Below are 23,203 nucleotides of genomic sequence, written 5' to 3'. Positions count from 1 at the left end.
TTACACCAGCGCGCGTGTGTGTGTGTTAGCGAGATGTGCGTGCACGTGTAGGCAATATTTCGACCTCCCCATCCGCACAGCAATTAAAGATCTAATTGATTTCCCTGCATACACTGATCACTTGCCTCACCGGTTTGATTTTTTTTTTTTTTCCCGCAAATTGGATGCTGAAGTCATTCGTGATGATCACAGAGCTCCAAGACAATTACATGAGCGCCTCTTATTCTTTTGTTTGTTTTTTTATAAATTCCCCACATCACAATAATAATAATACAATACAATAATACATACGTTATAAAGTAGCCTTTTTCTTGATTTGGCAGACAAACAGATAGAAATAAAGCTGAAAGAAATCAATGTTGTAGTTTGGAGGTTTGTGATAGAAATATTTGACTTATTTATGTAAATAAAATAAGCAAAATGTTCACCTTTGAGAAAAAAAAATGATATGCATTTAAAAAGAACATTTAGGCAACTGCGGCTATTCATTATTTTGTGTGGCCAATGTTAAAACTCAACTTGGGCTATTAGCATAAACAAATCATTTGTGTTAATTCAGCATCCATTATGAGGTATTACACTTAAGAAGAACATCATCCTCGGCCATTTAATGACTAATTGGGTTGGGAGTCATTAATTTTGCAGTTAGACAAAATGTCAGGTTCAAATAAAATAATTATTAGACTGGCTAATGGGAGAACGTCGACTAATGTCTGTTGAAACATTCATAAAGCGACTCCTTATCGGTGAACCAATCATCCTCTCCAACCTCTTGTAATAATACACAACAACAACACTTAACGATTCACTCATTCAATCAATGCTAATTCATTTATACATCTTATGCACGTTTCCGCTGATCAGTCCCCCCCCACCCGATTTTATATTGTTCATTTCTGCAGTACTGCACCATATAATCATGCTGGCTGCCTACATCGCCAACTCTTCATTCACCTATAATTCATCACTGTTTGCTTGGCATAGGGTGGACAAATGAGCATAATTAATCTTATTCCTCACGCTTGCAGAGCAAACAAGAATGCAACCCAAAAAACATGGCAACAAATTGAATATGCCTCCTACGAGAGCAAGATACCCAAAGCAACCTCGGTCGGAGTAGCCGCTCTAATGGCCCTAGCGCAAAAAAAAAGCAAACTGAGACAATAGAGTTGGAATAAATAAGTACGTCTAGGTGTAAGGCGTCATTTCCACTTTGATGGGTCACTCCATTACAATTACCCTGAAATATTTATCCAAGCAAATAAAGGGCTGTAGGGATTTGACGGAGGGGATGGCTGGAAAGAGAAAAGATACCGCAGGTATAGGTTGACAGAGATGGGTGAGGGAGATGGGAGGGGGGGGAGAAAATCACAGTGCAATAAGTGCCCTCTCATTAGGGCCTGTCTTTATCACTGTGCAGCTCCTCTGAGACAAGGCAGATGAGAGGGGCCAAGAGAAGGCCAGAAGAAGAGAGCCGACTTCAGATTAGAATCCTTATTGCTATGATAATGACTGTTTGTCATCCACTACTCACGTTTCACACCTGTGGTACATGCAGATGAGTTGCTTCGTTCACGTTGGGGGTTTGGAGCTGTGTGTGTGTGTGCGGTCGAGTCATATGCATATGCGCGTGTTTCTAAATGAAGAAAAAGATAAAGTTCATGGTCGTGTGCATAAAGAAAAGCTTGAGCGTGTGTGTGTGTGTGTCTGGCATTCACCCTTGGAGTGCGTACGCATTTAGAATGAACAAATAGATAAAGATAGAATTAAATAAATATGTAACAATCGCATGCATTGCTCTCGGTGCCTGGCAACCGGAGCCCTCCGTTGCCTTGGAAACAGTTGCTACAGAATGTGAGGTGATTGGCAACCGTGACAACGAGGAGGGAATAACATTTGACCCCTCTTGCTGATGGGGGGAGCAGGCGAGTTGGTGAGGGGGGGAGGTGATGCGTGAAGTGCGGGGTGGAGGAGGTGGGGGGGAGGAGAAAGAAGATGGTATCACAAGGAGCATGTTTAGAAATTCATCCTCTGAAGCTGCTTCGCTCTCGCTTCCTTAACACACACACGACCCCCCCCCACCTTACACACACACTCAAATATCTCGGATAATCTTATTTAGGAGGATAAAGGTGCGTTTGTAAATTCTAACCAAAAAAAAACATATAAGCGCTTTTGCCGACGAGGCGCTCTCTCACCCCCACAATCTTTTCTCTTCTTATTATTTCCCGTCCGATTGCACTTTCCATAAACTCCTTGCCTCTCTTTCCCTTTCCCTGCCCAGTTAAACTAATAAGGGTGTGATTAATGGTCTGCTAATTGCTGTAATCTCTGTTAATTAGAATCGAGATTCTACAGTGGTGGAGTGCTTGGGGGGGGGGGGGGGTGCTTGTTGCACTAATCTGAAGGTCCACAACTGCACTAAAAGTGAGCACAAGTGCAGGATAGGAAAAGGCAGGTGCACGGGCATTTGTCAATATTGATGAATGAAGGAAAAAGGACGGGTGCAATCTTTTTTCTATTAAATTTACAACATATGTCTTGAAAAAGTAAATTCATTTAATTTTTTTTTTCCCCAGCAGCTCCATTTTTGACACATGATTGTGTAAGTTTAAGACGGAACCAAATGAAAATGCACGTTTGATATGACGTCAAGTAATGTTTCTAGAAATGAACTTTTTAAATTGAGTTGCAACATTTTGTAATCCATCTTTAAACACTGTCTGGCTCTCAACAAGGTGTGTATTTCCAGATGTGTGTTTATCTGAGAGGTGTGAAGCCCCAACCCTGAGGATAAACATGCACTCAAAGTCAAACACACAAACACACACACAGTCTTTGCAGATGCGGCTTTGCGGACGCCCATGTAGCAGCGTCTCACCTCGGACAGTGAGGTGGACTGTCGGTAACCCGGAGTGACAGCTCGGTGTTTGCACAAGGTTGTCCAGAAGCGGGAGGGGCGTGGCAGCTGCATCGCAGACCAGATGTGGCGGGTGTCGTCAAAACCCACACACATTCCAGATGTGGGCAGCGCCGGTCATAACACAGAAGGCCGGAGCCGCTCAGATGTCGAGAAAAAAAAAGGTCCATTCGCCAAATAATACAAATGAACATGTTTTAGCTGCTGTTTTTTTTTTTTAGTTGCTTGTGTGGGTGGAGAATGAGATGCTCATGGCACAGCACAAACTTAACCCCCCTCACTTTTTTATACACACACCAAGCTGCTCTACTAGTCAAAGTGCTTTAGATTCAAACCTACATTACATTATTCCAAATTCCATTACCATCTGACTTTGCTGAAATAGCTTGTGTCCGGTGAGACTTTTAAGTTTTAATATTGTTTGCTCACTTTTTTCTCTTTTTTTTTTCTAGGAAATGCTGCAAAAGTTGGCCTCATTGTATAAATAGAAGAGCAATTTGTGGAATGTTAAAAAAAAAAATGAAACTACTACTCCTGGAGCTAAATGGAGTCATATGTTACTAGTTAGGAATATCAAGTCTGCCATCTTGTGTCCGCTAACAGATTACATAATTTATGGAGTGATTTTTTTTCTTCATTTACCTTTTTAGGTGCATTGTCTCATTAGTCGTCTTAGAAATGCACCGATCGACGGGTTAATCAATGAATTGAATGCAAATAATTACTTATGGTGATTGTGTTGAATTGTGTCAAAATGACATTTTTCCAAAATCAAGGAGTTATCTCTGCCAGCCAACACTGCAGTGTGCCATGATTTTCAGCGTCAACTTAGTTTATATTTCTAACACATTCCCCATGTTGTCATCAAGCATTTACGTCAAGTCGCAAGTTAACATGCGGCCAAACACGCGAGTGCTACATGCATAGATTCCAAAATTGTAATTCAATGTTTCTTCTGATTATACTAACATTGGTAAAAAAAAAATTTCTGTGTGCTACCTGCAGCATTGCATACTAATTAGACCCCTCCTGGGATAACTAAATATTTGGACATCCAAAGTCTAAGTTCAAACATTGCTCAGCAGGCCCAAGGGAGTCGAATAATTACCGTAATTGACTACTGTATAATGATTTGTTTAGTCAAGTGTTTTTGTTTGTTACTCATGCTGTACCTTTTAATTATTATCATCATTATCACTGAATTTATGTATTACAGAAAGTGGCATGGAAAAAGTATTTTGTCTCAAATTGTCCTCTTTAATGTTTAAGAGCTTTAAACGAATGTATATATTCGACAAAAGCCAATTAAACATATAATTATATTTTGAAATTGTGTTTGACAACCTGCACAACGTGGCTCGGGCCTGTCCTGCCTCAGCAGTCTCGCATCTTGATGAAAACAAGCCGTCAGGAATGCAGTGAGAAGAAGTAGACTGTTGTTTTTAATTACACTGCTGATACAACACTGTCATTGTTGTTCTCATTACCATAATCATTATAGGTCCATCACAGAAGGTCATGTGGGACATGAAATTTCATGCTGAGAAATGTCAATTAAAATTGGCTTAGACAAATTAGTCTGGAGAAGTACTCACGTATTTTTGTTAATATATCATAGATGACCCAGTGCACGTTTAGTTTGAATTTAAATGTACTATACGAAGCCCTGAAGTCACTCATTCTTACCAAAAGAATGTTTGCAATAGACAGTAAAAGAGTGCCCCCTTGTGGTTGGTAGACCCCAGATATATACATATTGTGTGATATATTATTTATGTATTTTTATTTATTTATTTATGTATTGTCATTCACGTGGCAGCATGAACCACAACTGCTAGTTACGCATAGGCCAAATAATTGATGGCCATGTCTCTATGAATTAATTCATAAATTCCAGCAATATCTTTTGTCAGTCCCACTTTGTTAGTCATATTTGATGAATTGATAGCGCTCAATATTAATATCAAGGTAAGATCCATGGAACAAAAAACCCTTGTAAGCATTTTATGCATGTTTTAAAAGGTTTCTCAAAAAATAATCCGCTTATTGGAAGATATTGGCACAAATATATGATCTGTGCATATATTGCCATCTTTAATCATAATCAAAACAAATGCCAGTTGAGTACTTTCCAAATCAGAAAAATTCACACCCTGCAGTGAGTCAGCTGCATGAATCATATTTCACGCTACACAGTGCCTTTAAGTGCTTTTTTTCCCTTTTACTCCCATCAGCTCTTTTTCTGATTTGGCCCACAGTCGCTTCACAAATCAGGCCAAGTGTAAAATGGAAGCATCTTGCAAACGGTTACTATGTCAAGAAGCTGCTGATGTGGAGCCATTGTTTAGCTGACCAGGCCTGAACAAAACACAGAGTGAGAAAGACAATAAGAAGAAAATCATTGACAGTCTGCATTGAGCTCCTCAGCGTATTGATGATAGTGTGCAAAGGTGACTTTAGACAAGTGGTAGTGTATAAAAACGTGAATTGGTCATGATTTGGCTGGGAATTCTTGTAAGCAGAAGAACCAGATAAACCAGTCTTTAACTGACGTTGCAATTCACACGCTTGGTTGAAGTCTTCAAATTAAAATTTTAATATTCTGTTTTTATGTGTTTGGAAGAAAGCATGCACTTTTCAGAATTTGCCAGATTTTTTTTTTCAATTATAGAGATGATTAATTACAACAATCTTTGTAAATGCAAAGTTTATGGCGGTGATGTTGCGGTAGCTAAAAATAATGTGCTTGTGAACCAAGAGTGTTTTGGTTGCATTATGCTAACATGATTTTGATATGTTTTTTTTGGGGGGGATATTATCACATTGCTTACATTTCTAGCAGTCTTTATCTACGATGTGTGACTAAATAAATAACATTGTGCTTATAAGACACAGGGACATTTTCTGTTTGGGTTTCAGATAATAATGATTGAATCAATTTGTGGACTTGTTTTGTCTGGTGTGCAACACAACTGCACAGCAGTATTAGTTGTGTTTCCCCAGAGATATGAATGTATCATTGTGATGCATTGATTATATTGGAAAATAATGATGAAATAAATATTGTCAAATATAATCAATCAATTATGCAACGGGTGCAGGATTCGTTCTCAGATTGATCATTTAAAAATTCCTGGGGCCTTTGTTCCTCGAGGGCGTTGCCTACGAAGGGGGCGTGTACACGACAAGGGGGCGTGTCCTTTAAGACGTCACGAGTCGCTCTTGCCTGTCAACAAAATAAAGCGAGTTTTAACTTTTCCAGCCGCTCAACCGATGATCGGAAACGTATCGCTGCAAAGATAAAGTAGCAAAAGGAAAAGCTTTAATACCCAGTTGTAATGCTGCGTCGGAATTGTTTACGTGGCACGGGAGGCTTTTTTTATTTTTTTATTTTTTTTACCTCCCCTCTGTGGATCGCACGGGCGAGCTGGCAAGCTCGTAGTTTAGCCGACTTGCTAGCTGTCGTCAAGTTGTAAGAAAGTAGACAAGACGGCGGCTAAACGGGGAGCCTATCCGAGCCACACAGACCTATGCGACGGATAAAAAGGTAACGCAGATCTCATTACCACCACCACGTCAAACGCAATACGTACGCGTGCTTAAGCGATCATTGTACGTCAAATTTGACGTGATCGACCGTTTGAAATGTTCGGCTGCACGCTTCACTCGCGCAATAATAACTTTACCTGCTGAAATGATACTGCTTCGTTGCAACTCGTTCCACGCCTATGACCACGCTGTTCTATTCTGATAACCGCTGCCTGCATTATCTCCATCGACTGCAATGCTTAAATATGCAGTCGCACTCCCTGCTAAGAAATATGAATTGTGAAGATGAACGATGCCAATGCACACGACTGGAGGATCGGCATGTCGTTATGCAATATTTGACACGGGGATATCCGCTTGCGATCGTAAAATGCCAACCGTGAATCAGCATTCGTTTCTCCACCCTGCAGGAAGACATTGGTAAGATTTGGCTGGCTGCTTATTTTGACTCCCGATGAGCAGAGCGAGACACTGGTGTAGCAATGGCTTAGTCAGGCTGCAAGGTTGGGATCTCCAGCGAGGCAGAGGAGATTCAATTGTTTATGTGTAGTCGATATGTCACGAGTGGCGATTTGCTGACAGCGGGAAGATGTGGAACAAGGTCAAATGTGGACGTAGGAGTGGATCTTCTATCCGTGCTGTCAGCCGCAGTGAGGGAGCATCCGTGTTGCTTCCTCCCACGGGGGGCTGGCTGTGCACGAAGCAGCTTGCCAGGTGAAGGATGCCCATGAATTATTCAGACGCATGCAGCATACGATCGTCGTGGCAGACAATAAGGATCTGGGGGTTGTGTGGTTCCTCCGTGCACGAGGTATGCTTCTGCTTTTTTGGTTGAACATGCTAGTTTCCAGGGAATGGTGCATTCAGCATGCTCGATAGAGGAGGGCTTGCACTGGAATGATTTGATTTAGGGGCTAACCAGCATTCGAACTTGATATTTCATCTTCAATGCTTCCCTTATGTACTGAGTTTCATTTGTGGGCAATTTCAATTTCCCTCAGTCAAGTGCCAATTCTGTTCCAGCCCTGCACAAAAACAAACACGCCACCTTTTTTTATTACATTTATTTAATAAAGAAAAAAGCATTTGTGCACAAATAAAAACAGTAAAAAATAAATGTAATCACTGTAGATTGGAACAGCCAAAAGTCAAATTATGCAGGGTGATTCAATTGAATTGAATTATCCTATTGAAGTGATCTATTCCAGTGATTCTTGACAGTTACCAAACATTTGCAAATGTCATTTGTCACAAGCCTATTATTTTTAAATAGACAAAGAAAGGGTTGCGAAAAACAATAATGAAGACATTTTGTCCTGTGCCACTTTTGTGTTTCAGATGAACCAATTTATTATGTTAAAAAAAAACATGTTTGTATGGATCTTGTGAATTAATGTGCTCCTGTGCTTTGTTCCCAGTAGGCTATTTTTCAATATGCATCCATAGGTCATTTAAGTGTAAATATAGCAGCTGACATTCCTCAAGTGTCATGCGCTGCATGGTGGGCTGACCTAAGAAATCTGATGAGTCAGCAAATGCCAACTGAATCCTACGCAGCATTTAATTGTAATATTTATGGATTATTGTTCATGTTGTCACGCTAGCTCTTGTTGACGCCTATGGAGTTATTTATGTGTAACGGACTCATGCATTGTCATGTGTTTGATAAGCGCACCCATATCAGAATAGCGTTGCGTAAAATTTCCATATTCGGTTTGGCTTCGGTTACATAGTCAACAACTGACCTTTTCCTTTGTTAGCAGTACCTCGTAAACTCTAATCATCAGCTCTCTCAACTGAGCGCTTAAAATGCCTTACATAAAGTCGATGGTTTAATCAGAATTGATCGGGTCAGAGTCCAGACTCGAAAGGCGTTTTTGTAATCGCCGATAAAGGATTGGTCTTTTCTATAATACAGTCTTAGAATACGACGTGTGGATTTGTAAACTTTTACTCCGAGATGGAAAGCGTAAACATCAGATGAAGTCGCCGTTGTATTTTTAATCTGGTGAAGCAGGGCCAGCAACCCTGAGAAGGGCTCTTGCACGTGGGTTTACGACATCCCAAACAAGTCCCAAAACAGATTAGATTACAGGCTGAGCTGTTGTATACCTGAAATGGATCAGTGCATTGCGATACTCTGTGATGCCTGGCTATTCCTTAAAACGACTACAGTGGATGGCAGGTTTTTGTGATTTTTTTTTTTTTTAAAGAAAAAAATGGAGGCCAGTCAAAACACAAATGTGACGTTTATAACCGTCATTGGTAGTGAATGAGTTGATATTTTCTGGTCTTCTTTCTACCTCTACAAAGCTTGCCAGAAGTCACTCTTATGTGTTCTTGTATTTGGACTCCTGTTATCCCATTCATCTTTTCCTGGAGGACAGCATGAATTGAGTCGTCGCTCATTTTATTGACCCAGAGTGTCTCTCTCTGTGCTCTCCTATCATCTTTAGGTGAGGGATGGAGACTAGAGAGTTGGCTGTGGTCGCTGGTAGCTTTGTAGGTTTCCAGTTCTTCTTCTCGGTGGCCAGTCCTTTACTCTCTTCAGCCATCTCACCATGTTATCGATTGCTGCCTCCCACCAAGCACACAGAGTGGAACTCACGGTGAGTTGCAGCAACCAAAGAAAAACAATTTTATTTTTGCAAAAAAACGTTCTCAAAAACACTTTCCAGTGGATCGTTTTCAGTTTGCATTAAGCAAAAAAGCTCAATGAAACAAAGTTACCCTGTTCTAAGAAATCCAGTATCAAAATACTTGGATTTTCAAGCCCTCTTTATATTTGAGTTGCCCTCCGAAAGCAAATAAGGCTGTTTTTCATGACGCAACCGCTCAGGCCAAACAGAATGATTCCGTACAAACACAGCAGTGGTCACAACGCTGCCGTAAAAAAAACAAGAAAAACATCCAGGTGAAGTTCAGAAGCCTGTCATTTGTAAGTTGCGTAACACCCCCTTGTTGACTCCATGCTATTAAATTCCTTCCATTGACGGTTAATATTTAAAAGCAGAGGGATCGCTTTACGAATAGGCCACAACAAGTTAAAGGGCAATACTGGTGGATGATTGCATAGTGGCCAACCATTGCATAACCAGACACCATTCAACTTGTTTGTTATGTAACCACAAGTGCAAGGAGGGAGTCTGCATGTTCAAAGAAAGACGGTGCATGTTTAATGAACGTAACTACGTCAACGCTTGGACTGTTTCTCAAGCTCGTCCGTCCGTCATTTGTCCCGATTATACTTTTTGCAGCTTTTAATTGGCTTCTTGTTTCACTGATTTTCACACTTGTGGATTTCTCATTGGTCCGTGACGAGAATGCCGTCGGATGTCAATATAGACTCGTGAAATAATAATTATTTTTATTCACAAAGAAATACAGACACAATATAAATAAATAGACTAATGTGAAGTAATTCTAATTATTATTTTATTCTCAAATAAATAAATATAGAAAAATAAATACCGTATTTTCCGCCCTATAAGGCGCACCTAAAAACCTAAGATTTTCTCAAAAACCAACAGTGTGCCTTATAGTCCGGTGCGCCTTATATATGGACCAAATTCCTAAATTTAAACTGGCCCAAAGCATTGTGTCATGAAATCAATCATAAGTGGCCCGCTGAAGACTATGAATCATGACTCAAAAAGACTATGGATCATTATTTTATGATTATAAAGTAATTTGTTCCGTCTGAAGTTGAAATAAAAAAGATAAAATGGAGAATGATTTGATTTGGATTAAAAATCTGACATGATGCATTAATGGTGCGCCTTATAGTCCGGTGCGCCTTATATAAGGATAAAGTTTTAAATCGGGCCATTCATTGAAGGTGCGCCTTATAGGCCGGTGCGCCTTATAGGCCGGAAAATACGGTAATTCAAATTTTCTTCACAATGCACATGTTGTGTTCCAGGTTGGTGTCGACGGTCCACGCTCTGATCGTGGGATTCTTTTGTTTGTACATCTTATGCTTCGATGAGGCCGTCAACACCAATCCTGTCTGGTAAGTGTTACATTTATGACACATTCAATCTTGCAAAAAAAAATTTTGTTTTTTTCTTAGAGCTGTCATTCTTATCATTTTACTTCTTTGCAACACTCCTTCCGTCTTCCTCGTCTTATTTCTCAGTTGCCCTTCCTCTCTAGACCGCCACTTCTCCCAGCAACTCGAACTAACAAGGCTTCTTTTCATAGCAATCCACAGCACAGCTTAATCTTACACACCCTCTCTCACTCTCTCTCACCCCATGTGTCCCCACTTACCATTGCAACACCCTTACGTCTCTGTCAAATCAATGCAGCGCACCTCCTTCTCTTTCATTGTCTCCCTTTTGGCCCCCGGTCAGTGTTGCTCATAGCGGGAGAAAAGAAATTTGGGTGTGATGGGGACTTGGGGGTTTGGATAAAAAGGAGAAGGGACAAAAGGGGGGAACCGAGCTGCATCTGCTCTGAGAACTGGAACCCTTCATTTTAATTCCCTTCACGAGGCAAGGAAAAGGCGATTTCTTTTTTTTTTTTTTTTTTTTTTTTTGCTTGAGTTTGCAACATAGTCTGAGACGTCCTTGATGGAATTTTTCAGCGTTTCCTCCCTCTTATCCACATTGCAACACCTCAGTGGCGAAAGCAATAATCCTTCAGCCAATCAGATTTGCGTTGGATCGTCATTAAGAGCCGTTATAGAAAAGCTGTATTGTTCTTCACCCTGAAATGGCCACAACTAAACAGCTTTGAATAAAAAAAAAAAAAAATGCTATGTCGACAGATAAAGTGAGCAAAAATTATAAACATTTAAAACAGAAATTGCATATAATGCATTTTTATTTCTTTTTAATTTGACGGTAAAATCAGAGGTCATCTACGGGAGAACGTGATCCGCCGTCCAATACGGCCGCTCATTTGTTATACGACACCTGACTCCGACTGCTTCCAGCATCCGATGCCTCATTGTTATTTTGGACAGATGCTACTTGCATCAACGCTGTCAGCGATACAAAAAAGATCGAGTTTCATCACCAAATGCCTTGCGTCTGTCTCTTCACCACAGCTTTAATAACTTCTAAGCGGAATGTAATTTCTAATCTGCTATCTCAGAGGCTGTTAAAGCTCATGGACAGTAGGCAATCACTCGTGAATAATTTGAATGGGATTTCTGATTGGTGTCAAGTGTTCTCTTTACTGAAGTAGATTAGTTATCAGTGGGATGTTTTTTTTTTTTTAACATAATGTTCTCTACTATTCCACAGGGGCGACCCAAGTATGGTTAAATTAAATGTAGCTATTACCTGTGGCTACCTACTGTACGGTGAGTTTTTATTTATTTTTATCTCTCCTTGTCCAAGGTCAAGCTATATGATATAAAACACCAACTATAGGCTTGTGATCTACAAAACATGCAGAGTGTTTTTTTTTGCTTTACGCATAAATAGTTTTGACCTTTGCTAATCACCACGTACACGATTCTGTCAGCTCTACTTAAATAGCTCCACTTTGTTTTCTAGATTTGTTGCTGCTCGCATGTAATTGGAGCACCATGGGGGACAGATTTTTTGTTTGTCACCACCTGGCGGCGCTATATGCATATGGTTACGTGCTGGTAAGGCCTCTTTTGGATCAAAAGTTTATAAATAAACTCCTTTGATTAACATACTTTCTGTATTATTAATGACAACTTGCTTTGGGTCATTTCAGACACGCGGCGTGCTGCCCTACTTTGCCAACTTTCGTCTCATTTCTGAACTATCCACACCTTTTGTGAATCAAAGGTAAGTTTTGGTAGGAGTGAATAGATTTTTTTTTTTTTAAAGTAGATTTTTATTGAGACATATTGCAACACATTCATGCTAAGCTGCTGAAGTCTTTGTTACTGAAGACTTGCACAAGTGCATTCTTAGTCCACGTGCCTCAAATTCTCCTTTGCGAACTTCCACATCACTCAACAGGCCACACCCACTCGAAAGATGTATTCTATTGTTCAAAATAGGTCAACAGTAATCGTAAGTCGTAGAGCCTTATATCGATTAATCGATGTGTATCGATGAATCGTTACACCCCTAGTAAACAGTCAACATCACAAATACCACAGTGTGGATTGTGTAATGTGATTATGGCGACCTCAAGTGGACAAAAATAATTCTGAATTCTACGTGCAGAATACTCAATGAAAGAAACCTCAAAATTATGAATAGGAATAATCAACTAATTACTAATTACTAATGACCCATGTCTGTACAGCTAAAAAAAGAATCAAGTTTAAGCTTTTGTTTGTATGTCGCTGATCTTTCCAGGTGGTTCTTTGAAGCATTAAAATACCCCCGCTCAAACCGAATGGTCGTGGTAAATGGCGTCGCGATGGCCGTGGTCTTCTTCCTGGTGCGGATCGCCGTCATGCCGTCCTATTGGGCAAGCGTATTTGCCACATTTGGCACCGAAGACTTTGAGCGCTTGGGCTTGGGTGCCCAGGTAGCCTGGATCACCTCCTGCGTGGCCCTGGACATCTTGAACACTATCTGGATGTTTAAGATCACACGAGGTTGCTACAAGGTACTGGCCGGATCCAAAGCGCCGAAAGAAAAAGAGGACAAGAAAAAGCATGCCAACAACCACACGGACTGAACGAACAGTCGTTTGCAAACTCGGAGGGAACGGCTCCACCCTCAAAAACCTGAACCTCAGCCCTGGATCTTCCTCAAGTTGGCCAGTAGAAGGGGCTGCAAGTCCTCAGGTTGGAACCCGAAGACGAGACATGGGGACTCAATCAAGCACCAGCCTTGGCAGCCTCAGCGGCAGATTAGCATCCTGCTGCTTTTTGTTGCAGACGATGAGCTCACGAGCACATTTTTAAACCTGCCGGCCATTTTTTTTTTTTTTTTTTTCACTGCTTTCATTCTCATGACCTCATTTTTTTTTTTTTGGCGTCTCCTCTCACATCAGCCAAAAGCCCAATCCTCTGAAGTGCCTGTGAACGACAGGAAAAGCAATAGGCTAATCACGCTTCAATTGAATCACAATTAATTGTTCGATCCTTCCCACTATGCTGGCCCTTTTCTATTTGCAGGAGATGTAGCACTTGAGGCCCCTCGACGTAGTTTGTGAATTGACAGGGCTCTTGTCTTAAACACACCAGACCTCAAGTAAAAAAAAAAAAAAAAAAAGGAACAACACCGTAATGCCTCGTCTACAGTGTTTCCTGCTGTGGCCATTTTGTACCACTCACCAGTCATGGCCCTCATATTTAAACCAATTGGATATACCAATTTAAAAAATGTCATATATGAGAGCATCACAGCAGACATTTGTAGCTTTTTTTAAGCCCTCTTTGTGCTCTAATTTTTGTATAGCTTCAAGCCATGGACAGTCTGTTCGATTCATCACAACATTTGCCTCACTGGATTGGGCTTCTCTGTCCAGCCTGAACTTCCATTTTAGTTCTTTTTGTTCGACCTCCATGTTTCATCCTTCCCTTGCCTTACGACATGAGCAAGCTCCCCCCCCCCCCCTCCCCGTATCGCTACTGTGAATGTAGTCTTTGAAATGATATCTTGGGTGATATCACCAGTTGAGAAGGCCTCCGAGCTTTTCTTCACCCGTCTCTCGAGCCAACCATCTGTAAAGGTTGTCCCAGTCAGTGGCAGAAAAAAAAAAAAAAGATGTGCTGAAGGAACCGGTGCGCTCTGGAAGCTTTTTATACAGCCAGGTTTCATCTCTCAGTAACTCTGAGTATGGCTGAACTTTTTTTTTTTCTCTCCAAGTTTTATATTATTTTCAGGAGGGGGAGGGGGGGCAATTTCACTAAGCAATATCATTTCTTTTAGAGTTCCTCAATATTCTTTCATCTAAAACCAAGTGGAACTCTTAAGAATTCAATCACAGGCAATGTGGCATTCAGCATGTTGGTATTTTTCTTTCTGTAAAGCATGATAGCATTAGCCTCATTCCCACTAAATAGTATGCAGCACTTAGTAGCATTCAAATCGCTAAATCCAAGCTTGGAGCTTGAGCTACATCCAACCAGCGTGATATTATTCCTCTCAATGAAACCCTGGCATTGAAACAAGAGCTGGGAGTTTGCCACTTAATTAAACAAGAAAATAAAAAGTGTGCTGACAGTAGCCATAAACAAGCGGCACACCTCGTATTATTATTATTATTTTATAAATGGCGCTTTCAATTCATTCCATTGTAACACGAAAAGAACTTCCAAGGCATCATCACCGCCTGGGACTTTTTTTTTTTTTTTTTTAAATGAAAATGGATACAGCCAAGTGGAAATGAGGCTCTCGCTATATTTGTGACGCCTTAGAGGAAAAAGTCAGTATAGATGAACGGCATCTATACGCAAATTGCACCTTGAACATAGTGAATGCATGTACTTGTATGATTCCTTTCAGCTCCCCCCGCATGTCTTTCTCTCCACGCACAGTAGCTAAACAGGTAGCTAAACCTTTGAGTGGCTCATGTGATTTCCCATTCGACCGGGGCCAGGCGTGGACGTCCTCTTGCATGTTTCCTTTTTCGACATACTAGAGCTATTTCTCAGTGGATGGACAGTGGGAGAACTTGTTTTTGCTGTAGAACTAAAAAAGAGAGAGAGAGAGAAAAGCACACTCCCCGTGGAGCAATAACTCTTGACCTCCTGGATTTTCTGTCCGTCACCACAGAGGAGAGGCTGACACATCCGGTGCCTTTTACAGAAACGCGGACTCACATTTTTTGATAAGCATGAGCTTTCTAATATCCTCTGGTATGATTGTCATTTACGTACTCCTCTGTATTCCACGTGTATACTCGATGTATATTTTTATAATATGCCTGCACAATGATTAATCCGGCCAAGTATTAATATAATCCAAAGATGATCAGGGAGGATGTCATGTTGGCCTCTTCACTACTGGCACGGACGGCCGCATCATCATGAATGTTGTCGTGAGCGGCATTAACGGCGTGATGAGGAATGGAATATTTATTTTCTGGGACATGAGGTAATGAAACGGCAGGCTAACGTCTCACTACGTTGGCCTCCTCAAAGCTGTGAACTCGTAGCGCTGCGTGGAAAACTACAAACGGAGATTTGCCCAGGTGACCTGGACACGTGGGGGCATGCTGGGATTTTGGCTTGTGCACAAAGTCAAACCAGATTTGTTGTCAGGGTTTTTCTTTCTTTCCTTTGGTGGTTTTAATATCAAACAGCTGTTGGAACTGGTCAAAAATGAATTGTTTTCCCAAAAGGCTGCTTATGATGTTAACTCATTGACTACCATTGACGGTTATAGACGTCAACGATGAACTGGATTGGTAGTGAATGAGTTAAGTGTGTGTACTTGTTTTATCAGGTTTAAAAACCACTTTGCCTTTATTATTTTTTGGGGGGGAGGCCAACGTTGTAACCACATGGGAGATATGGTAAGGAGTGTATTTCAGGATAATGCAGTAGATGGAAAATGAATCGGACATTGCACCGTTCTAATTTTTGATTATTTCGGCTGGATGCTAATTGACTCCATGTTTTTTTTTTTGTCTTTGGCTTAATAAGGTAGTAGGTACTTAAATGATCTTGAGATTTTGCCTGTTTTTTTTTTCAAACAATTTTGTTTTTTTGTCTTCAGTGGATGACATTGAACAACTTGAATTACAAAGTCGCAATCAGGACGTTTGTCAGAAGCTCGGAAATAATCAACCCTCTAACTGGAAATAACTGACAAATCAATTTAACACTTTTAACAACTTGCCATTGTGTCTTGTTTTTTCTTTTTGTCTCATCGCCTTTTTTTAATGGAATGCCTTTTGTTTTTTATTTGTTCCTCCAGACCTTTTTTTTTTTTTTTTTTTCCGGTGAGCCAGCCGAGACCACACAGAGGCTTTTCTGGGATTCCTTTCTCGATGACATAAACATGTAATGGTTGTTATCAACAATAACCATGTACATAATTGTGAGATGAAAACATGAGATTTACTTGAAAGTGTTCTTCAATAAACTTGAAGACAAAAACTAATTTGCCGCTAATATCTTTCATTGTATATTCTTTGTCCCTACGCTGAACTTTATTTCACCTTTCTAATATAATGTCAATATCATCAACTAGTACTACGGTACTGGTTTTCAAAAGACAAGACCAAAAAAAGTCAACTTCCCGGAAGGGGGAGCCACAATAGATTGTGGACGTGAGCGCTGCGAGCAGCCTTAAGGGGCTCGCTCACAATTCTGTGTGAGGAGCTTTACCAAACATGGTCACGTAGAGCCTCAATAAGAATTTCTCCAGCTACGACAGTGTGGGGTCACAGGAACACCAGCACCTGTACAAAAAAAAATGCCTCGAGGATTTTGTAATTAAACAAATCCACTTTTTATAACCTTTGACTGCGCCTTTCTGTCAGCTGATTTTCGTAAGGTAACTTAAATTGAATACACGTCTCTATAAATGTCAGGTCCCCCATTACGAGCTCAAATATGTGTTTTGAATTTGTACTTTATGAGTACCAACCAGCCACTAGAGTATATATGTTAATTTCATATATATATAGATTGGAATGATCTGCCTGTTTCAGGAGGAAGAATATGTTGAAGTTCTTTCCCAGACTTGGAGAAACAAAAACAATTCAAGAATCAACATTCCAGACATCAGAGCAGCTGTAAACCATGCTGCTTTTTTTTTTTTTTTTTTTTACAAGGTACTTAAAGCCTCTGCCTGGCATTTGATAGAAATTACTTTTTAGAGGGGCTTGTTAACGATTGGCACCCTGGTGCCATCATCGATTTCCCAAATGCTAAACTATTTGTAATAGCTGAAATTCTTAAAGCAGCAGAAGGAATTCTTGGTGTGACTGCGGAAATCGAAGCTTTCACACAAATGTTCTGGGTTTCTACTACTGGATATGTCATATTTTTTGAAAATAGAGTGCTAAGCATTTTAACAGGCGGTAATATCAGAGCGATTGGCACTCGCATATAATTGTAAAGCCAAATAATTCAACCTAAAAACTGTCATGTAAAAAAAAACAGTACTAAGCTGTGAGAACTATTCTCATAGGAGTGATATTTAGGCAAGCTGGATTCTTGTCTGCTGGAAGAATTTGAGCTTGGATGCTTAAGAATGCAGAGTCAGCTCAAGTGTACAGTCACAATTAGGGAGCGAGTGTGTAGGAAAGATGGAAGGGTGCCAGCTGATGTGGTGAAAGATGATAGTGGCTTCAAGTGTGTGGTGAAAGAAGGTGAAAAGTCATGGGAAGGTTAAAACATGAGCTGGCAACATGAAAATGAACCTGAGGTACCATAACATTATTTGGAAAAGTTGGTGCATTATGTAAATATCATTTAAAACTTAAAATTGAGTAGATTGTGATTTATTACTCCTCAGGTACCAGTTGCAGATTGTTTCCTACGACCAGTTGTGCGAGTCAGGATGGCCGAGTGGTCTAAGGCGTAAGACTCAAGGTGTATATCGTTCCTTGGTAAATTGGGACTACTGGTCTCCAGTTGGAGTTGTGGGTTAAATTTCCATTCCTGACATGACATTTTGAGGGTCTGTCTTAACTCAGCGGTTTTTGGGTAGACCCCCTCAGGCACCAGGCATAGATTGTATTCTATAAAGGATAGTTTAGCATGTCAGGATGGCCGAGTGGTCTAAGGCGCCAGACTCAAGGACTGTACCCTTCCCTGGTTAATTGGGCCTTCTGGTCTCCAGTTGGAGGCGTGGGTTCAAATCCCACTCCTGACATGACATTTTGAGTGTCTGTCTTCACTCAGCAGTTTTTTGAGACCCCCCTCAGGCACCAGTCATAGGTTTTATTCCATAAATGCTGGCTAGACATGTCAGGATGGCCGAGTGGTCTAAGGCGCCAGACTCAAGGTGTATATATCCTTCCTTGGTAAACTGGGACTTCTGGTCTCCTGTTGGAGGCGTGGGTTCAAATCCCACTCCTGACATGACATTTTGAGTGTCTGTCTTCACTCAGCAGTTTTTTGAGACCCCCCTCAGGCACCAGTCATAGGTTTTATTCCATAAATGCTGGCTTGACATGTCAGGATGGCCGAGTGGTCTAAGGCGCCAGACTCAAGGTGTATATCCTTCCTTGGTAAATTGGGACTTCTGGTCTCCAGTTGGAGGCGTGGGTTCAAATCCCACTCCTGACATGACATTTTGGGTGTCTAACTTCACTCAGCAGCTTTTGGGTATACTCCTCAGGCACCAGGCAAAGGTTGTATTCTATGAAGACTGGCTTAGCATGTCAGGATGGCCGAGTGGTCTAAGGCGCCAGACTCAAGGTGTATATCCTTCCTTGGTAAATTGGGACTTCTGGTCTCCAGTTGGAGGCGTGGGTTCAAATCCCACTCCTGACATGACATTTTGGGTGTCTAACTTCACTCAGCAGCTTTTGGGTAGACTCCTCAGGCACCAGGCAAAGGTTGTGTTCTATGAAAAATGGCTAACCATGTCAGGATGGCCGAGTGGTCTAAGGCACCAGACTCAAGGTCTATATCCTTCCTTGCTATGTTGGGACTTCTGGTCTCCAGTTGGAGGCGTGGGTTCAAATGCCACTCCTGACATGACATTTCGAGTGCCTGTCTTCCCCCAGAAACTTTTGGGTAGACTCTTCAGGCACCAGGCAAAGGTTGTATTCTATAAACGATGGCTTAGCATGTCAGGATGGCCGAGTGGTCTAAGGCGCCAGACTTAAGGTGTACGCCCTTCATTGGTTAATTGGGACTTCTGGTCTCCAGTTGGAGGCGTGGGTTCAAACCCCACTCCTGACATTACATTTTGAGTGTCTTTCACTCAGCAGCTTTTGGGTAGACTCCTCAGGCACCAGGAAAAGGTTGTATTCTATAAATGACAGCTTAGCATGTTAGGATGGCTGAGTGGTCTAAGGCGCCAGATTCAAGGACTATACCCTTCCTTGGTAAATTGGGACTTCTGGTCTCCAGTTGGAGGCGTGGGTTCAAATCCCACTCCTGACATGACATTTTGAGTGTCTGTCTTCACTCAGCAGTTTTTTGAGACCCCCCCTCAGGCACCAGTCATAGGTTTTATTCCATAAATGCTGGCTAGACATGTCAGGATGGCCGAGTGGTCTAAGGCGCCAGACTCAAGGTGTATATATCCTTCCTTGGTAAACTGGGACTTCTGGTCTCCAGTTGGAGGCGTGGGTTCAAATCCCACTCCTGACATGACATTTTGAGTGTCTGTCTTCACTCAGCAGTTTTTTGAGACCCCCCTCAGGCACCAGTCATAGGTTTTATTCCATAAATGCTGGCTTGACATGTCAGGATGGCCGAGTGGTCTAAGGCGCCAGACTCAAGGTGTATATCCTTCCTTGGTAAATTGGGACTTCTGGTCTCCAGTTGGAGGCGTGGGTTCAAATCCCACTCCTGACATGACATTTTGGGTGTCTAACTTCACTCAGCAGCTTTTGGGTATACTCCTCAGGCACCAGGCAAAGGTTGTATTCTATGAAGACTGGCTTAGCATGTCAGGATGGCCGAGTGGTCTAAGGCGCCAGACTCAAGGTGTATATCCTTCCTTGGTAAATTGGGACTTCTGGTCTCCAGTTGGAGGCGTGGGTTCAAATCCCACTCCTGACATGACATTTTGGGTGTCTAACTTCACTCAGCAGCTTTTGGGTAGACTCCTCAGGCACCAGGCAAAGGTTGTGTTCTATGAAAAATGGCTAACCATGTCAGGATGGCCGAGTGGTCTAAGGCACCAGACTCAAGGTCTATATCCTTCCTTGCTAAGTTGGGACTTCTGGTCTCCAGTTGGAGGCGTGGGTTCAAATGCCACTCCTGACATGACATTTCGAGTGCCTGTCTTCCCCCAGAAACTTTTGGGTAGACTCTTCAGGCACCAGGCAAAGGTTGTATTCTATAAACAATGGCTTAGCATGTCAGGATGGTCGAGTGGTCTAAGGCGCCAGACTTAAGGTGTACGCCCTTCATTGGTTAATTGGGACTTCTGGTCTCCAGTTGGAGGCGTGGGTTCAAACCCCACTCCTGACATTACATTTTGAGTGTCTTTCACTCAGCAGCTTTTGGGTAGACTCCTCAGGCACCAGGAAAAGGTTGTATTCTATAAATGACAGCTTAGCATGTTAGGATGGCCGAGTGGTCTAAGGCGCCAGATTCAAGGACTATACCCTTCCTTGGTAAATTGGGACTTCTGGTCTTCAGTTGGAGGCGTGGGTTCAAATCCCACTCCTGACATGACATTTTGAGTGTCTGTCTTCACTCAGCAGTTTTTTGAGACCCCCCCTCAGGCACCAGTCATAGGTTTTATTCCATAAATGCTGGCTAGACATGTCAGGATGGCCGAGTGGTCTAAGGCGCCAGACTCAAGGTGTATATATCCTTCCTTGGTAAACTGGGACTTCTGGTCTCCAGTTGGAGGCGTGGGTTCAAATCCCACTCCTGACATGACATTTTGAGTGTCTGTCTTCACTCAGCAGTTTTTTGAGACCCCCCTCAGGCACCAGTCATAGGTTTTATTCCATAAATGCTGGCTTGACATGTCAGGATGGCCGAGTGGTCTAAGGCGCCAGACTCAAGGTGTATATCCTTCCTTGGTAAATTGGGACTTCTGGTCTCCAGTTGGAGGCGTGGGTTCAAATCCCACTCCTGACATGACATTTTGGGTGTCTAACTTCACTCAGCAGCTTTTGGGTAGACTCCTCAGGCACCAGGCAAAGGTTGTGTTCTATGAAAAATGGCTAACCATGTCAGGATGGCCGAGTGGTCTAAGGCACCAGACTCAAGGTCTATATCCTTCCTTGCTAAGTTGGGACTTCTGGTCTCCAGTTGGAGGCGTGGGTTCAAATGCCACTCCTGACATGACATTTCGAGTGCCTGTCTTCCCCCAGAAACTTTTGGGTAGACTCTTCAGGCACCAGGCAAAGGTTGTATTCTATAAACAATGGCTTAGCATGTCAGGATGGCCGAGTGGTCTAAGGCGCCAGACTTAAGGTGTACGCCCTTCATTGGTTAATTGGGACTTCTGGTCTCCAGTTGGAGGCGTGGGTTCAAACCCCACTCCTGACATTACATTTTGAGTGTCTTTCACTCAGCAGCTTTTGGGTAGACTCCTCAGGCACCAGGCAAAGGTTGTATTCTATAAATGACAGCTTAGCATGTTAGGATGGCCGAGTGGTCTAAGGCGCCAGACTCAAGGACTATACCCTTCCTTGGTAAATTGGGACTTCTGGTCTCCAGTTGGAGGCGTGGGTTCAAATCCCACTCCTGACATGACATTTTGAGTGTCTGTCTTCACTCAGCAGTTTTTTGAGACCCCCCTCAGGCACCAGTCATAGGTTTTATTCCATAAATGCTGGCTAGACATGTCAGGATGGCCGAGTGGTCTAAGGCGCCAGACTCAAGGTGTATATATCCTTCCTTGGTAAACTGGGACTTCTGGTCTCCAGTTGGAGGCGTGGGTTCAAATCCCACTCCTGACATGACATTTTGAGTGTCTGTCTTCACTCAGCAGTTTTTTGAGACCCCCCTCAGGCACCAGTCATAGGTTTTATTCCATAAATGCTGGCTAGACATGTCAGGATGGCCGAGTGGTCTAAGGCGCCAGACTCAAGGTGTATATATCCTTCCTTGGTAAACTGGGACTTCTGGTCTCCAGTTGGAGGCGTGGGTTCAAATCCCACTCCTGACATGACATTTTGAGTGTCTGTCTTCACTCAGCAGTTTTTGGGTATACCCCTCAGGCACCAGTCATAGGTTTTATTCCATAAATGCTGGCTTGACATGTCAGGATGGCCGAGTGGTCTAAGGCGCCAGACTCAAGGTGTATATCCTTCCTTGGTAAATAGGGACTTCTGGTCTCCAGTTGGAGGCGTGGGTTCAAATCCCACTCCTGACATGACATTTCGGGTGTCTAACTTCACTCAGCAGCTTTTGGGTAGACTCCTCAGGCACCAGGCAAAGGTTGTATTCTATGAAGACTGGCTTAGCATGTCAGGATGGCCGAGTGGTCTAAGGCGCCAGACTTAAGGTGTACGCCCTTCATTGGTGAATTGGGACTTCTGGTCTCCAGTTGGAGGCGTTGGTTCAAATCCCACTTCTGACATGTTATTTTGAGTGTCTGTCTTCACTCAGCATTGTTTGGGTAGACCCCTCAGGCATCAGGCATAGGTTGTATTCCATAAAGATTGGCTTTGCATGTCAGGATGGCCGAGTGGTGTAAGGCGCTGCACTCAAGGTGTTCGCCCTTAATTGGTGAATCGGGACTTCTGGTCTCCATTTGGAGGTGTGGGTTCAAATCCTACTCTTGACACATCGTTTTGAGTGTCTGAGTTTTCAAGTAGCATTTGATACTTAAGGGACGAGATCTTGCATTTCAGTTTCTGAAGATTTTTTTAAATTGGAGCATACCCGAGTCTCTGATGCAACTCACAAAAGCCACTTGGGATCTCTATCACCAAATGATGGCAGCATGGACAAAATAGTAAAAGGTAGGCGTGGATTGGAACATGTGACCTGGAGATTTACTAGCATGCTTAGCTAATCTCATTGACCAAATCCAGGTTTGTTTGATGCTTCCTGTCCAAGCTCAACCACAGGTAGGAGTTATAATGCCATGAAGTCATCCTTCAGACCTCTTAGTTGTACAGAATCCCGAGGCCTTCTACCATAAATAGCAAGGCAGAAGAGAATGAGGAGAGGGCTCTTGGTGGGTGGGGAAAGCGATTTACTGAAACTGCTCTAATCTCCCTCTCATCTCCTGTCCTTCC

General features: G+C 42.3%; 1 protein-coding gene and 22 non-coding genes across 24 annotated transcripts; all 23 read left to right on the top strand.

Annotated features, from left to right (window-relative positions):
* The first annotated feature begins 6,122 nt into the window (after window positions 1-6,122).
* On the top strand, window positions 6,123-16,467 carry tlcd4b (TLC domain containing 4b). Of its 2 annotated transcripts, none has more exons than XM_061303713.1 (7): window positions 6,123-6,467; window positions 8,926-9,078; window positions 10,392-10,481; window positions 11,722-11,780; window positions 11,977-12,071; window positions 12,167-12,240; window positions 12,763-16,467. In XM_061303713.1, the coding sequence occupies exons 2-7, from the start codon at window positions 8,933-8,935 to the stop codon at window positions 13,088-13,090; spliced, it is 792 nt and encodes a 263-aa protein (XP_061159697.1). In that variant the 5' UTR covers window positions 6,123-6,467; window positions 8,926-8,932; the 3' UTR covers window positions 13,091-16,467. The 2 variants fall into 2 exon arrangements, with proteins under 2 accessions (XP_061159697.1, XP_061159698.1); XM_061303714.1 differs by lacking the exon at window positions 6,123-6,467 and adding an exon at window positions 6,723-7,280.
* Window positions 16,468-18,076: 1,609 nt separating this feature from the next.
* trnal-caa (transfer RNA leucine (anticodon CAA)) lies at window positions 18,077-18,189 on the top strand. Its single transcript has 2 exons — window positions 18,077-18,114; window positions 18,144-18,189. It is a non-coding gene; the product is annotated as a tRNA-Leu (tRNA).
* Window positions 18,190-18,283: 94 nt separating this feature from the next.
* Window positions 18,284-18,398, top strand: trnal-caa (transfer RNA leucine (anticodon CAA)). Its single transcript has 2 exons — window positions 18,284-18,321; window positions 18,353-18,398. It is a non-coding gene; the product is annotated as a tRNA-Leu (tRNA).
* A 94-nt stretch (window positions 18,399-18,492) lies between these two features.
* trnal-caa (transfer RNA leucine (anticodon CAA)) lies at window positions 18,493-18,605 on the top strand. The gene is made up of 2 exons: window positions 18,493-18,530; window positions 18,560-18,605. It is a non-coding gene; the product is annotated as a tRNA-Leu (tRNA).
* A 94-nt stretch (window positions 18,606-18,699) lies between these two features.
* On the top strand, window positions 18,700-18,812 carry trnal-caa (transfer RNA leucine (anticodon CAA)). Its single transcript has 2 exons — window positions 18,700-18,737; window positions 18,767-18,812. It is a non-coding gene; the product is annotated as a tRNA-Leu (tRNA).
* A 94-nt stretch (window positions 18,813-18,906) lies between these two features.
* trnal-caa (transfer RNA leucine (anticodon CAA)) lies at window positions 18,907-19,019 on the top strand. The gene is made up of 2 exons: window positions 18,907-18,944; window positions 18,974-19,019. It is a non-coding gene; the product is annotated as a tRNA-Leu (tRNA).
* Window positions 19,020-19,113: 94 nt separating this feature from the next.
* Window positions 19,114-19,226, top strand: trnal-uaa (transfer RNA leucine (anticodon UAA)). Its single transcript has 2 exons — window positions 19,114-19,151; window positions 19,181-19,226. It is a non-coding gene; the product is annotated as a tRNA-Leu (tRNA).
* A 91-nt stretch (window positions 19,227-19,317) lies between these two features.
* trnal-caa (transfer RNA leucine (anticodon CAA)) lies at window positions 19,318-19,430 on the top strand. The gene is made up of 2 exons: window positions 19,318-19,355; window positions 19,385-19,430. It is a non-coding gene; the product is annotated as a tRNA-Leu (tRNA).
* Window positions 19,431-19,525: 95 nt separating this feature from the next.
* Window positions 19,526-19,640, top strand: trnal-caa (transfer RNA leucine (anticodon CAA)). Its single transcript has 2 exons — window positions 19,526-19,563; window positions 19,595-19,640. It is a non-coding gene; the product is annotated as a tRNA-Leu (tRNA).
* A 94-nt stretch (window positions 19,641-19,734) lies between these two features.
* Window positions 19,735-19,847, top strand: trnal-caa (transfer RNA leucine (anticodon CAA)). The gene is made up of 2 exons: window positions 19,735-19,772; window positions 19,802-19,847. It is a non-coding gene; the product is annotated as a tRNA-Leu (tRNA).
* A 94-nt stretch (window positions 19,848-19,941) lies between these two features.
* Window positions 19,942-20,054, top strand: trnal-caa (transfer RNA leucine (anticodon CAA)). The gene is made up of 2 exons: window positions 19,942-19,979; window positions 20,009-20,054. It is a non-coding gene; the product is annotated as a tRNA-Leu (tRNA).
* A 94-nt stretch (window positions 20,055-20,148) lies between these two features.
* trnal-caa (transfer RNA leucine (anticodon CAA)) lies at window positions 20,149-20,261 on the top strand. Its single transcript has 2 exons — window positions 20,149-20,186; window positions 20,216-20,261. It is a non-coding gene; the product is annotated as a tRNA-Leu (tRNA).
* A 94-nt stretch (window positions 20,262-20,355) lies between these two features.
* Window positions 20,356-20,468, top strand: trnal-uaa (transfer RNA leucine (anticodon UAA)). The gene is made up of 2 exons: window positions 20,356-20,393; window positions 20,423-20,468. It is a non-coding gene; the product is annotated as a tRNA-Leu (tRNA).
* Window positions 20,469-20,559: 91 nt separating this feature from the next.
* On the top strand, window positions 20,560-20,672 carry trnal-caa (transfer RNA leucine (anticodon CAA)). The gene is made up of 2 exons: window positions 20,560-20,597; window positions 20,627-20,672. It is a non-coding gene; the product is annotated as a tRNA-Leu (tRNA).
* Window positions 20,673-20,767: 95 nt separating this feature from the next.
* On the top strand, window positions 20,768-20,882 carry trnal-caa (transfer RNA leucine (anticodon CAA)). Its single transcript has 2 exons — window positions 20,768-20,805; window positions 20,837-20,882. It is a non-coding gene; the product is annotated as a tRNA-Leu (tRNA).
* A 94-nt stretch (window positions 20,883-20,976) lies between these two features.
* trnal-caa (transfer RNA leucine (anticodon CAA)) lies at window positions 20,977-21,089 on the top strand. Its single transcript has 2 exons — window positions 20,977-21,014; window positions 21,044-21,089. It is a non-coding gene; the product is annotated as a tRNA-Leu (tRNA).
* A 94-nt stretch (window positions 21,090-21,183) lies between these two features.
* trnal-caa (transfer RNA leucine (anticodon CAA)) lies at window positions 21,184-21,296 on the top strand. Its single transcript has 2 exons — window positions 21,184-21,221; window positions 21,251-21,296. It is a non-coding gene; the product is annotated as a tRNA-Leu (tRNA).
* A 94-nt stretch (window positions 21,297-21,390) lies between these two features.
* Window positions 21,391-21,503, top strand: trnal-uaa (transfer RNA leucine (anticodon UAA)). The gene is made up of 2 exons: window positions 21,391-21,428; window positions 21,458-21,503. It is a non-coding gene; the product is annotated as a tRNA-Leu (tRNA).
* A 91-nt stretch (window positions 21,504-21,594) lies between these two features.
* trnal-caa (transfer RNA leucine (anticodon CAA)) lies at window positions 21,595-21,707 on the top strand. Its single transcript has 2 exons — window positions 21,595-21,632; window positions 21,662-21,707. It is a non-coding gene; the product is annotated as a tRNA-Leu (tRNA).
* Window positions 21,708-21,801: 94 nt separating this feature from the next.
* On the top strand, window positions 21,802-21,916 carry trnal-caa (transfer RNA leucine (anticodon CAA)). The gene is made up of 2 exons: window positions 21,802-21,839; window positions 21,871-21,916. It is a non-coding gene; the product is annotated as a tRNA-Leu (tRNA).
* A 94-nt stretch (window positions 21,917-22,010) lies between these two features.
* On the top strand, window positions 22,011-22,125 carry trnal-caa (transfer RNA leucine (anticodon CAA)). Its single transcript has 2 exons — window positions 22,011-22,048; window positions 22,080-22,125. It is a non-coding gene; the product is annotated as a tRNA-Leu (tRNA).
* A 94-nt stretch (window positions 22,126-22,219) lies between these two features.
* trnal-caa (transfer RNA leucine (anticodon CAA)) lies at window positions 22,220-22,332 on the top strand. Its single transcript has 2 exons — window positions 22,220-22,257; window positions 22,287-22,332. It is a non-coding gene; the product is annotated as a tRNA-Leu (tRNA).
* Window positions 22,333-22,426: 94 nt separating this feature from the next.
* On the top strand, window positions 22,427-22,539 carry trnal-uaa (transfer RNA leucine (anticodon UAA)). The gene is made up of 2 exons: window positions 22,427-22,464; window positions 22,494-22,539. It is a non-coding gene; the product is annotated as a tRNA-Leu (tRNA).
* The last annotated feature ends 664 nt before the right edge of the window (window positions 22,540-23,203 follow it).

The sequence above is a fragment of the Syngnathus typhle genome, linkage group LG17 (genome assembly GCF_033458585.1).
Source record: "Syngnathus typhle isolate RoL2023-S1 ecotype Sweden linkage group LG17, RoL_Styp_1.0, whole genome shotgun sequence".
NCBI classification, from domain to species: domain Eukaryota; kingdom Metazoa; phylum Chordata; class Actinopteri; order Syngnathiformes; family Syngnathidae; genus Syngnathus; species Syngnathus typhle.
Note: the sequence above shows the minus strand (reverse complement) of the source record. Positions and strands in the feature narration are given on the sequence as shown.

Excerpts from the sequence above, each read along its gene's own strand:
- tlcd4b (XM_061303713.1), top strand. The coding sequence starts at position 8,933 with ATGGAGACTAGAGAGTTGGCTGTGGTCGCTGGTAGCTTTGTAGGTTTC. Across the intron at positions 10,482-11,721 it reads GTCAACACCAATCCTGTCTG|GGGCGACCCAAGTATGGTTA; the intron begins GTAAGTGTTACA and ends ACTATTCCACAG. Across the intron at positions 11,781-11,976 it reads CTGTGGCTACCTACTGTACG|ATTTGTTGCTGCTCGCATGT; the intron begins GTGAGTTTTTAT and ends TTTGTTTTCTAG.